Consider the following 13,285-nt stretch of genomic DNA (forward strand, 5'->3'; position numbering starts at 1 on the left):
ACCTTTAATTGTTTCACTATGAAATAATTGGTTTACATTTTATTCTGCCATTCACAATAGTGATGAAGTTCACATAATGCCAAACCTGAAGACAGATGCTATATAAACCCCGTTTTCACTGCTCATTAAATCCGGATTTAACGGCTCGATCATCTGTTTTCCCTTACAAACCAGCTGACGAGAGCCTTAAATGCGGATTTAATGACATAACTACCAAGTAGTGTACCGTAAACAGCTGAATACAATTTTTTCTCGCGAAGTGCACTATCTGTCAACGAGTTTTGGTTGTGTACGTGTATTATAGTTAAGAAACAACGAAAAATGGCGCGAACTAGTACATACTCAAAATCAAAGTTTCACTAATCACTGATTTTGACAGATAGTGAACTCAATATTTTGTTGTTGGGCAACTGCCACTACTTGTAAATTACTATATGTTGGTGTAAACGGGATTTTACACTGCTCTTTAAATCCGGATTTAATGGCTCGATCATCTGTTTTCCCTTTATACAATTAGCTGACGAGAGCCTTAAATCCGAATTTAATGAGCACTGTAGACGGGGTTTAACTGTATACATGTCATTCCCATAAAATTATCACTGCACTGCATAGAACTAAAAAACGGCAATGATACAACACCATTTTGGAAGCCTGCATTACCATTAATGCACGGTCTTATCGGCAACTACCGTATTTGAGCACTTTATTTCTTCGATGTTTGTTTATTAGCCAGATGGGATTAACTTGTTTAAATCTACCTTGAGACCTTTGGCCGGCCCTGTTATTCATATTTATTGTTTATTTCAAAGCTGCCGATTTTACGTTTTTTATTAACCTTTTACAAACAATTGATAGAAAACTACATACTCTGATATTTTCTGAATGAAAAAGTTATCAAGGCGAAAGATGTACCAAAAACGTCGAAAAAAGGAGAAAGAAGAAAGGCGCAAGAAAACCCGCAAAGACTCAATGAAGACAACTGCCCATAACGAAAAGCTCCCAACGCACAAGCGAAATTTTAATGATATTAGCAGCGATCCAAACAATGCACTATTCCCTCGCCTTATTTGCCACAATACCAGAAATTCCTACACAGAAGGAATGCACTTGTGGTGGCAAACATATTGTACTGCCCTTCAATATCACCATGACCAACGAAGAGTTTGGAATGAGGCATTATTAGATGGCAACAATACTTTCTTTAATGCTGCGTCCAATGAAAATGCAACATTGCTTGAAAAGTATGCTGAGGAGTATGAAACATCTTCCGAGGAATCTGAAGATGAGAATATCCTTAATGTTAAAAATGACTCAAATCTAGATGACGAGGATGTTGATGCAGAATATTTGAAATTCATTGAAATTACTCATAAACATCGAGAGGAATTGCGTTTAAAGCGTGAGCAGGAACTTGTTTAAGAAGTGATTTTCTTTATACACCTATACACTAACAATTCTTACGACGAATCTTTTTTTTGCGAAAGACGATATGTGTTTAAATAAATGTTATAGACCGTTTGGATAAGTATTGAAAGAAGTGTAAGTGAAGAATCTTTGGATACTCTTAGCTTAAAAAATCAAGAAATTTCGCCGGCGATGGAAATCAAGTTTTATGGTGATGACAATTGGACAATAAGACCACAGAACGGTAAGTTTTTGCAGGATTTTATTTTTTTTTCGCTCATAATAGAAACGTATAAAATTTTTTTATGTGCACATATATTGGGTTGCCCAAATGTAATTGCGGATTTTTTAAAAGAAAGTAAATGCATTTTTAATAAATCTTAGAATGAACTTTAATCAAATATACTTTTTTTACACTTTTTTTCTAAAGCAAGCTAAAAGTAACAGCTGATAACTGACAGAAGAAAGAATGCAATTACAGAGTCACAAGCTGTGAAAAAATTTGTCAACGCCGACTTTATGAAAAATCCGCAATTACTTTTTGGGCAACCCAATAGTTTTTGTCAAATTTTAGAAATTTAACCCCTATTTTGAAGCAAACAATAGACGTGTTGTCCAGGCCAAACGAGTGATATTATGGTTCGATGTGTTAGGTCTTTGGGAGTACAGCATAAATATGATATCGAATTTCGGGTACCAAGTGTCTAGGGACCATTCGACACCACAAATAGGACGTATTTGCCAACCTTGGCATTGTTGACCCTAAAAAAAGGCATTTTAGAGTAGTGCTCTACTGCTGATATTTTTTTGAGAGCCAAGTCTTTGGCAACTTGAAGCTCAAATGAAGGATATTTAGGACTAGAGCACAAATCTGATATCAATATACGGCATCAAGTGTCTAGGGGCGGTTCCAAATTTACACCACCCAATTAGGGCGTATTTGCTGACCTTGGCAATTTGGATCTTAAATAAAAGACATTTAAGAGTGGAGGACAAGATGATATTTTTTCAAAGGCCCATTCCCTAAATATTCCCCAAACCGGACATAATTTCCGAATATGGTGAAAAAGGGATCAAATGAAAGTTCTTGGGAAGTAGAAAACGAATTTGATATCCATATGTCGATATTCAAATGCCAATATTTTGTCGGGCCTGTGTTACTGACTATGGCTAAGGGCTCAAATGAGAGGTATTTATTTCGTAGATTACGAGTCTGATATCCACTGTCGGAACGAAGACCCTGGCTACCCCAATCCACAAACAATACCAAACCAATCCCATGGCAGCCGGTTGTACGTACCGGATTGACCCGATGGAGTTATCCATCGGCAAGGGCTGCCGCCTCAGTGTACTGCTACAACAACAACAACAACAACCAATACCAAACTGGACATACATATTTACCGACCATGTCAATATTTGGCTGTAATGGAAGGTATTTGGGAGTAGAGAACGAATTTCATATCCACATTCGAGGCGAAATGTTGGCAGTGACGCCGTACTCCCATAACCCCCATTACAATATTTAGGGATTTTAAGAATGAAGTAACATTTAAACTTAAATGTCCAACATCCTCATGTAAAGACAAAAACAAGTAAAATACTGCTGGTCAATCGACATACATATGTCACTTTCGCAGCATGGTATGCAAATGCAAATTTGCCCATGAACATTCCATTAAGGAACAGGGGCAAACTTTTCACATATCAATGAGTTCCGTCCGATTCAAGTTTTAAGCTCAATGATAAGGGACCCCCATGTTATAGCCGAGTCCGAACGGCGTGCCCCAGTGCGACACCTCTTTGTGGAGAAGTTTTTACATGGCTGCTATACCAAATGGTACAGTACCTCCCAAATGTCGCCAGCATAAGGGTTGGATAACCACCGCTAAAAATTTTCATGATGTTTTCGCCAGGATTCGAACCAGGCGTTCGGCGTCATAGGCGGGCATGCTTACTTACTGCAATCCCTTACAAGTGTAGTTAAGGAGTTATAAACATTTTAAGTTATATGTTACAACTCTAAATATGTATATCTGGGCGTGATTTGTTGTGGGTGGTGGAAGGTAAAAACGTAATTTGATACCAAATTGCAGGCCAATCTAGGACCATCACTAGGATATGGCTCATTTGCTACACTTTTTTTGGGCCCACAAACACATGGACATAGTATTTGCAAACCTCAAGGGCTCTTAAACTCTGCTCAGTAGTGTGTAATAGTGTAAGTGCTGTTTTTGTTGTACATTTGCATGTGGAGGCAGCGATCCTCGTCAAGCTGCTTTAGGTAAGCAAGCTCCTTTCGATCCATAGGATCGATCGTCTCGGAAACGCAATGGCCATTGGTTATTAATAGGTGCCAATAACTCAATCAAAGGCACTGAGTATTTAAATAAGGCCGGTGCTGTCCGGTATCTCACTGAGACTCTCCATTCGATACAACCGATTGTTCGAGCCTATAGTGCAGCTATTCCGTTTGCAGCATTCCCCTACCCGCAATCTTTAAACGCGCCCGGTAGCTCCTAGCTTAGATTCTCGTGTTAACGATGCATAAAACACAGATCGGAGTTCAAGGTTCCAGCCTGTGTGGTGCTCATAGTTAACCCATGGCGGGATGTTTTTTTTTTGGAGCAGTGTGTTGATTCGTCTGTTCAGTTATATATCCAGGTCTAGACTTTCTCTCTTGTAGGCCTGATATCTCTGTGTGCTGGATGCCTATCCACAATATAGTGATTGGGATGGTATCTGCGATAGCAACCCAGTAGATAATGCTACAACAGTATGTAGTTGTGTCTTTGCATGTGCAGCATTCTGACAGACTTGAATGTTGTTAGTCCACACCGGCGCTACATAGTTTATCACTGACTAACCAATTGCTTTGTATGTAATCAATAAGGTTTATTTGTCAGCACACCAAGTGCTGCCGACAATCGACTAGAGGGGCTTGTCTCTACTGTTGACCTTGTTGTTGTTGTTGTAGCTGTTGGTGTGTTCTATCTTTCGGCATCAATCCTAGTTCTGTAGTAATTGAGGTGGCTGCATCTGCCGGAACGTAATTAAGCCAGAACTACTCTGGTCTGCCGGGGGAAGTCGGTTTCTTCAGGTGCAATGGGCGGCGGTCGTTCTCCAAGGACCACATTCACCCGGTAGCCAATTGCCGCATCTGGGTGTCGAACCCAGGCGATCAGCATCATAGGCGGACATGCTAACCTCTTCGCTACGGTAGCCTTCTAAAAGCGTTTTAGCTACTGGCGAGAAAGGGGAGATCGGTCTGTACGACGCTCCCATACTCGGGTATTTTCTAGGTTTCAGTAGCGGGATCACTGCCCATTCTTATTGCCCATCACAGCTTTGTTTGTCCGACCGCTTTCATGATTTCCACAGATGGACGAACGATCACGAATATACATGTATACTTTATGGGATGACATGAGCCAACTTAGGGGAGTGGCATGGAAAACAATTAAGGATTTTGTAAGTAGCACCGAAAAAGAAAATCAAAGTTTTTTTTTTCGGTGTTACCTTTATTTTGTATTTGTCTTGCATTTTAAAATGAAGTTACGAAAAACGAAATTTTGTTTCATCTCACTTTTATAATTTTAATATTTTTTTACAAAAAACAACACAATTCTAAGTCTAAGCAAACAAATGTACATTCGTATAAAAAAAGAATTACACAAAACAGGAGAAACAAAATATAAGGACCCATATATTAAAACAACATTGCCAAAAGTGTAATAATCTCTAAGGGACAACATGTACAGGATGATTTAAAGCAATGTACTTTCAATTTGAAACTATTTTCTGGAATCAGTAGTGTGATTGTTAGCATTAGAAGAAGTAGCCGCAGTGTCGTTAACACTATGATGATTGAGTGAACAAAAATCGCCTGTATTACATGAAATTGAGGGTATTTCGAATGAGGAAAAACCACGATAATCTGTGACCATAGGCTTTAGAGGAGATGGTAGGCGGGATTCATTTGCTGGGGAATCATCCAACAGGCTGGGCGGATCAGCCAAGTTAATGGAAATTTCATGTTTCGTATGATGCTGTTGATGCTCCCTGTGATCCATTGCTGGAAACATGCCTGCGAAATTAGGTGTTGAACTTAAAATCGCTGGTCTTTCAGGCGTTGCCGCTTTGGCTTGTGCCAAAGGATCAAATTCTGACAAATTGAGTTTAAGATCTTCAGCTACACTGGTATCATTGCTGTGATCCGACAAATCAAAATCATAATTAATATTGGTAAGGCCTCCGCGAAATTCGGCTGTGAGTAGCAAATCATCGCTGGAGTCATGAGTCTCATCGAGTAGTGTGGCATTGTGTTCATCAAATGGCCTATAATTGAATATGGGTGAGGTAAACAGTAAATCTGTATTTTCCTGTCCACTGCCAACTGTAGGTAATGGTGACAAACGCCCCACCATTTTTGCGGTGCTACCCATTTCAGAGGCTGTTAAATATGCACTTTGGGTAGATGTTTGCAGTAGACTATCATCAGCCGATTGAACTTTCTGAGGGGAACTATCAACTCTTTGGGGTGTCAAGGGCAAGGGCAAAACCTTTGGATTTATTTGTTTTGCTGGTGAAGCTGCTGTTTGCAAAGTATTTGCATCCATGGCTGTAATCAAATTATGCTGATAGTGTCCACCCAGAACTTTGGCAATTTGTTGCAATTGTTCCTGATCGGCTGCCAACTCCTTTTCCAAATGGGCTCTTGCCTTGGGTATGAGAAATTCCGGTGTCTTAATGTCCATGATGGTGAGAGGCGCTTTGGCTATGACAGCATCAACTTTGGCGGTTATTTCGAGCTAAATGAAAAGAGAATGTAAGAATGTGATAAGAAGAAGTTGTAATGTGGCATCTCTTACCTGAAAGTCTTTCAAGTCCATTTCAAATTGAGCTATACCCTTGGTGATATTTTCATTGCGGGTATTCAACATTTCCATGCGTTTCATATTTTCCGAAATCAAATGTAAACTTTCACATGCCATCAAGGCACTCTCCCAGGCACTGCTAAAAGGTTTCGAGCCGGACATTAACATATCGAATTCCTCCTCATCCATGTTCAAGCTTTGGGCTGTTAAATTTTCAATAAATGAAATGGCACAACACTGAAAAAAAGAAAGAAAGGGAAAAAATTTTTATTGGGGGAGAGAAAATATTTTTAAAAAGTCCACATCTATTGAGAGAGAAGTAGTTTGGTCCAAGAAAACAAGCACATGCTACTTCCCTTCACCGAGAATCACAATTCAACATCGAAGTGGTATCAACCATATCCACCACCCCAACTCAACCTTCTACTCCATCTCCTCTAAAGACACTGCAAAACACACATCACACCAATAACCACCAAAGGCCACCGTAGCGTAGAGGTTAGCATGTCCGCCTATGACGCTGAACGCCTGGGTTCGAAACCTAGCTAGACCATCAGAAAAAATGTTCAGCGGTGGTTTCCCCCTTCTTATGCTGGCAACATTTGTGAGGTACTATGCCATGTAAAACTTCTCTCCGAAGAGGTGTCGCAATGTGGTACACCGTTCAGACTCGGCTATAAAAAGGAGGCCCCTTATCATTGAGCATAAACATGAATCGGACTGCACTCATTGATATGTGAGAAGTTTGTCCCTGTTCCTTAGTGGAATGTTCATGGGCAAAATTTGAATTTTTTACAAACAGAATGACGAAATTAGAATTAACGATCTCTTCGTGAATGCATCCCAATCATGCATTTTGCAATAGCCTTTCTTGTTGAGTATTTCAAGTATCGTTCGAATCGTCCCATAACCTGATAAAGTTTCCTTATTAAATCTCCCGATTTTACTCCTTGGGCCTATAGAGGGTTCAATTATAATCCGATTGGGCAAACATTTTGCACAATTATTACTCTTATGATTTCCAACTGACGTTATTAAATTTGGTTTTAATCGGTCTATTCATTGATATTGCTTCCATATAAACCGATCTCCTGATGTTTACTTCTCATTTTCGTTTTAAATTAATGATTGTATAGATAATATCGATCTCTACATTCTCTATCGAGCTCTACTTTAAATAACCAATGGCCACCCAGTTCCCCGACGATCGGTCCTTTCAACCGGAACGAGTTGTTCACCTACAAGAGCTTTGTGAGAATCCCCACCTCCACATGCAAATGTCCCTTTCCAGTTTTTCCCCTCAACCTTCATGGCAGCAGCCACCCGTTTCATCCCGGTCAGTCGAATATCTATCATGAGACCAAATTATTAGGCCGAAGTAGTAAAATTAGGGGATGAACATGATGAGCTTCGCCGAAGCCATCCTCGCATCATGAGGATAAATTAACTTCACCAGGAGATAATTGTGCTATTCAGTGAACACAAGCAGAAAAATAGTTGGAGCATATCGGAAGCTGCAACACGAATCAGGTGCAAATATTCTGTGGGTGATGATTAAATCACTTATCAACCCTAGTCGCGATAACCTTCAATGGAAATCAGATACCAGATGCGGAATGGTGTGCAGCTCATTTCAGTAGAAAATTTGCCCATTGAGTGACAAGACGAAGAGGACATTTTTACTGAAGGAAAGGAAGCACCAGCCAATATACTGGTATATCACATCACCTTGGAGAACACGGTGATTCGACTTCTTATCCCTAAATTCCACAAATGACTGGCGACCACACAGATAATTCGCGACCCATCGTTTCAGGCCTGGCTGGAGGGACGTGTTGGCGATGTCCTCAAATAATTTGGCATGGCTAATCGAATGTCTTCAATAGGTCCAGTGCCACGAGGACCATCCTATCACATGGCCTAGGCTGATTGAAGCCACGGCAAATATGTGCGGTGATGGCATGCAAAGCTGTTGTTGTGCTGTGCAGTCTTCGAAATCCATGTTGATGCACGGCGAACGGAAATTCGCCTACGAGGCTCGGGAGGAGTAATGCCTCAAGCATCTTTGCCACTGGTGAGAGACGGGAGATCGGTCTGCATGACTCCCCCAAACTCGGGTCTTTTCGAGGCTTCAGTAGCGGGATCACTCTGTCCATTTTCCAGACATCGGGAACTATAAGAGTGTTCAATGACAGGTTGAGGACAGTAGTAAGGCACTCAACTCCAGGTGAATCCAGATTCTTCAACATCAATGTAGAGATTCCGTCGGGCCCAAAGCCTTAGATGATGTGGTGCCACGGATGACATTCGTAACTTCGCTCGCGGTAAATTGTGATGGCTGTTTATCGATTCGGAGACCACGAATACGGTGAATGGATCTCCTCCTTTCCCTGTCTCTCTCGGGATGCACAATAAATTGACTGAGGTCCTGTCATTTCGTCTACCGGGGTTCGAGAGTGACTCAACAGTAGACCACAGTTTGCCTACACCGGTACCTAAGTTACATTGCTCCAAGTGTTCCAGACACAAATTCCGCTTATGTCCGTTGATTATCCTGTTTATTTCCAAATTCAGCTAGCTGATTCTGGGATGTCAGCGGGGTCCATACTACGAATCCCATCACGCTCATCTGCGGGTAGCACCGCTTGCGCCGAGAAATTGGGCCGCACTTGGAGTATTCGAGCGGCTGGTATAAAGCGAGCGGCTGCTGCGTTAATGATGTCTCGGAATTTTCTCTCGGCCACTAGCACATCAGAGGGGGTTGGCAGTTCACTGAAGCGGCGATTGGTATACTCTCTAAAGCCAGCCCAATCGGCCTTCTTATGATTGATAATCGTCCGGCGCTCAGAGGTTATGAAGTCGGGTGGTTGGTCGATGGTGAAAATTGTGACCCCAAAGAGGTGACGGCTTGCCAGGATACGTCACTCAGGAGATCAGGGAATGCAATGGAGTTGACTGGTGAGCTGCTGCACCTCCTCATAATCCTAGTGGGGCCATTCTAATTCACCGTGCAAAACGTGGAGCTTTCAATCTGCTTTGCCAAAGCTATGCCTAGGTCGTTACCTAGGTGAGAATGCCATAAAGTGTGATGCGCATTAAAGTCCCCTAGAACCAACGATTATGGCCAGATAGCAACCCACTTATGTCGGGGTTGTAAGCCTGGCCAATAATCGGGACACAGCTACCAACCGGCGATATGTACACGTTGTATAGCTCTATCTCGGCAGTGCCGGACCTGACTGCTATCCCCATGCATTGCATGTAGGGATCACTAGCGCCATGCGCAGGCGAGATAGGTCTATATTGCACGAAATGGTGTATCACGAAGGCCAATCCCCCACCTCTATTCCTTGAGCGATCCTTACGTAGCACATTGTAACCGTGATAACTGTGCAAGCTGAAAGTGTTGGTCAGCTTTGTCTCCTGGATCGCTTCGACCAATATTCTCTTCAAAGCATAGTATTACCTGAATATAGAAAATGAGTTGGATTGTCTCTATTCATAAACCAGGGAAACAGCAAACAAGAAGAGTGACGCAGACCGATTTACCTCCTATCCCCTATGACAAAGACTCTTGAGGCGCTACTCCTACGAAGTTTAAATTCATCCCTACTTCCAGCAGACCACCAGCATGCACTCAGGAAGTTATACAGCTCGAAAACGCGTCACATTGATCACGCCCATTGTTACCGAAAGGAAACTTCGTCAACCATCTAGCAACACCGCTACCTTTGTTAGCATCAAATAGATGAGGCTTTATACTGTACACTTACCAAATTAGTGAAATAATAACCACCCTCTCCACTCATAAGACGTGAGGCATTGGTGAAACGTGTAACAAAATTGATGTTGCTATGCAAACGCACAGGGTTGGCTTTAAGAACAACAAAAATTAAAGCGGGTAGAAATTCATCGGCACTTGCTGGACCTCCCACAGAATGTTTGAGCAATTCGAAAATGTGACGACAGCAGCGTACCGTACATTCCAGTTTTTCTTGTGGGGAATAAAAGGAATCTATGCCAACCAGTTCTACAGGAAAAAAAAAGGAAATCAACAAAATGTTCTTTACAATAACGATCATATAACCTCACCTGTTATGGCATTGTATACCAGTTCTCTGGATTCAGCATTGACCTCATCAATGCAACAGGCCAAATGTTTGGCTGTAATCCAACTAAGTTGCCTAATGCGTTTTTGTATTTTAACATCATTTTCCTCATCTGAGGTGAAATAGGGACTAAACAGGAATCTATAAGTAAACCATAAATATTAAAAAATTTGCCAAGTTTTTGTCTTTTCCCCCTACGCACTTATGATTTTTTGTCATCACTACTTTTTCAAAGAAATCAATCGTAACTTCACGATCCTCATTTGTGGCAATTTGAAAACTTGTATCGTTGTGCACAATATCGGCAAATTTTGTGTAGGCATTTTGCACCAATTCGGAGAGTTCATCAATATTTTTTGTATTGTTCGCCTGCAAGTAGGAACGTATGTCGAAGTCTAAGTGTTTAATTTCATTTTTCAATTTAGTCCGTCCATCGTCTGGTATGCGCAGCTGACGCAATTTAATCAAGAATTGAGCTTCTGTGGGATCAGGCACATAGTCTTTGTGATGACCTGCGGAGAGGAAACAAGAAAAGGGTTTTAATATTTCATTATTTTTGGAAATACAAACAAAATGACAGAGAAGCAAAAATAACCAAGAAAAAATACTTAAAAGATTTCCCGAAAATAGGTGCACTGTTCTGAAATTAGCCGAAATGGCATAAAACTCTCAAAAAAAAGGCGTTGTTGTCGTTGTTTTTTTTTTAATTTTCAGGAGCCACCTCTAGGAGCAGACCTTGTAGCCGTGTATCATTAAACTCTCAACAAAAAGGCGTTGTTGTCGTTGTTCTTTTCAATTTTCAGGAGCCACCTTTAGGGGCAGACCTTGTATCCGGCCTCGTGTCAACTTTGCTTATTTGACACAAAGCTTAGAACCTCACATTCGAAATAATGGATCTAGCTGTAAAATAAAGATCTTCTAACAAAAATGCAGTTAGCCCTTGTCAAGCAGGCGCTACAAGAGAGGCCGACATACTAAGCTTAACACCACGATGGTCTGCCTCCTTACTAATCTTAGAGCTATAAAATTGAAATCTATTGAACCCCCCAAGCTGCAATTCAGTGCCGCCACTAGTCTTTAATTTAAGTCTTAGCTAATTAGTCTAATGAGCTACAACTTTGCCAAATTTCCATTTCATGTCTGTTGCCAATAGCTTCTGTGATGGGATAACGAATTTAAATAAACAATAAATGTTTGCATGGGCTACAGTAGAAATATGGGTCTCTCTTATCACACCTCAAAAGCCAACGTTAAAAGGTCTTGTTTCCTTATTTTCTTAAACAATTCTCAGATTACAGAGACGATGTGTTTGGGGTGGTGGTGCCCGCTTTTGGCGATAATCATACATGCATTACCATCGCATATGTATGGCTTTGCATATATGGACAATCGACATGCGACAAACTTACTTCGTTGCTGTTGTTGACGTGAATGTTTTTTTTGACTTGGCATAGTCATCTGGATAACTGATGGCATCAATGATTTCTTTTTGGTCAATGTGTTGCTGCTTGCTGCACTGCTGCTCCTATTATCGGTCGTTGGTGTTTCTGGCTTTTTGCTGTGAGCAGTTTTGTGTTGTTGATGTTTGGGTGACACTGTAGCATTTTCCAGATGTTGCTGATTTTGTTGAGACACGGCTTGAGACGAGGGTGTGGCCACTATAAATAAGATATCATAGTTATTTTTTTTATTATTATCTCCAAATGCTTTCGCATTCTTGTTATATTATTCACATTTCTTGCGCTGCTCGTTACGTTCACGAAAACATTTGGAACACAAGCCTTCAAATTGATAATTGCCATAATATCCACAGCCCTTTCGGCATTTAAGATCCTGCTGTGGCATACGCAATTGTGGATGGGCTTTTTTGCTAAACATTATGGTAACTTGTAATTATCCGTTTACGAACACTTAATTTAACTTAATTTCGCAGTATTCTCTTGCAGTTGAACTACACTTTTTCAGTTTTTTTTTCGCTGAATGTTATGTTGGTTGTAAAAAAATCGATTCAGTTCTCTTGTTCTTTATATATTGGTCATTCACAATAGTATTTTAATTGATTTTATAGTTTTTGTTTTGATGTTCACATTCCAATATTAACAGCTGTTCCAATTCGTGTCGATAAAGCAGTCTCCCAGAGGTAAACAGTTAAGGGTTACCACGACTAGAAAAATTGCAATGTTTAGTGCATATAACATAGCGTTAACATATAGAGATATGTTGAAGCAGTTTTATCGTAGCTGAATTATTGGGTTGCCCAAAAAGTAATTGCGGATTTTTTAAAAGAAAGTAAATGCATTTTTAATAAAACTTAGAATGAACTTTAATCAAATATACTTGTTTACACTTTTTTTCTAAAGCAAGCTAAAAGTAACAGCTGATAACAGCAAGCTAAAAGTAACAGCTGATAACAGCCACAAGCTGTGAAAAAATTTGTCAACGCCGACTACATGAAAAATCCACAATTACTTTTTGGGCAACCCAATATTTTAAAGGTGTCTCATTGCACATAAAAACCATCAAGCTAATCGACATTTTACCAACACAAACAAAGAAACTAAAGAAATATGTGTGTGAACGTGGGCGGAAAATGTTCGTACGTGAGTAGAGAATGGAAACAAAAATATGACATCCTAATACCGTCAAATCCGGTCGGCTGTGATTTTAAAAGGCGTGAGACCACCTTTTTGAATCCGCTTTGCAGTTTTATATAGATTTTTGTTGTTCTTGGATGCTACAGAATTCTGAACCAAACCGGAAGGGAATTTAGAGTTGTCGTTAGACTTCTGACCGAATTTTGATGCTGAGTCTTAATAAATCTTTCTTTCTTTAATTATTTAATTCTGCGCTCATTCTAAAGTCTCTGACACCAAGTTTTGAGGTGCCTCTCACCAC

The 13,285-nt window shown here is 40.5% G+C and overlaps 1 protein-coding gene across 1 annotated transcript; it reads right to left on the reverse strand.

The window, feature by feature from the left end:
* Positions 1-5,030: 5,030 nt before the first annotated feature.
* Positions 5,031-12,427, reverse strand: LOC106091811 (rab5 GDP/GTP exchange factor). Its single transcript, XM_013258475.2, has 7 exons — positions 12,124-12,427; positions 11,800-12,048; positions 10,593-10,902; positions 10,374-10,531; positions 10,055-10,311; positions 6,276-6,518; positions 5,031-6,215 (listed from the first exon to the last, which is right to left on the reverse strand). The coding sequence occupies exons 1-7, from the start codon at positions 12,266-12,268 to the stop codon at positions 5,199-5,201; spliced, it is 2,379 nt and encodes a 792-aa protein (XP_013113929.2). The 5' UTR covers positions 12,269-12,427; the 3' UTR covers positions 5,031-5,198.
* Positions 12,428-13,285: the final 858 nt, after the last annotated feature.

Source organism: Stomoxys calcitrans, chromosome 1 (assembly GCF_963082655.1).
Source record: "Stomoxys calcitrans chromosome 1, idStoCalc2.1, whole genome shotgun sequence".
NCBI classification, from domain to species: Eukaryota; Metazoa; Arthropoda; class Insecta; order Diptera; family Muscidae; genus Stomoxys; species Stomoxys calcitrans.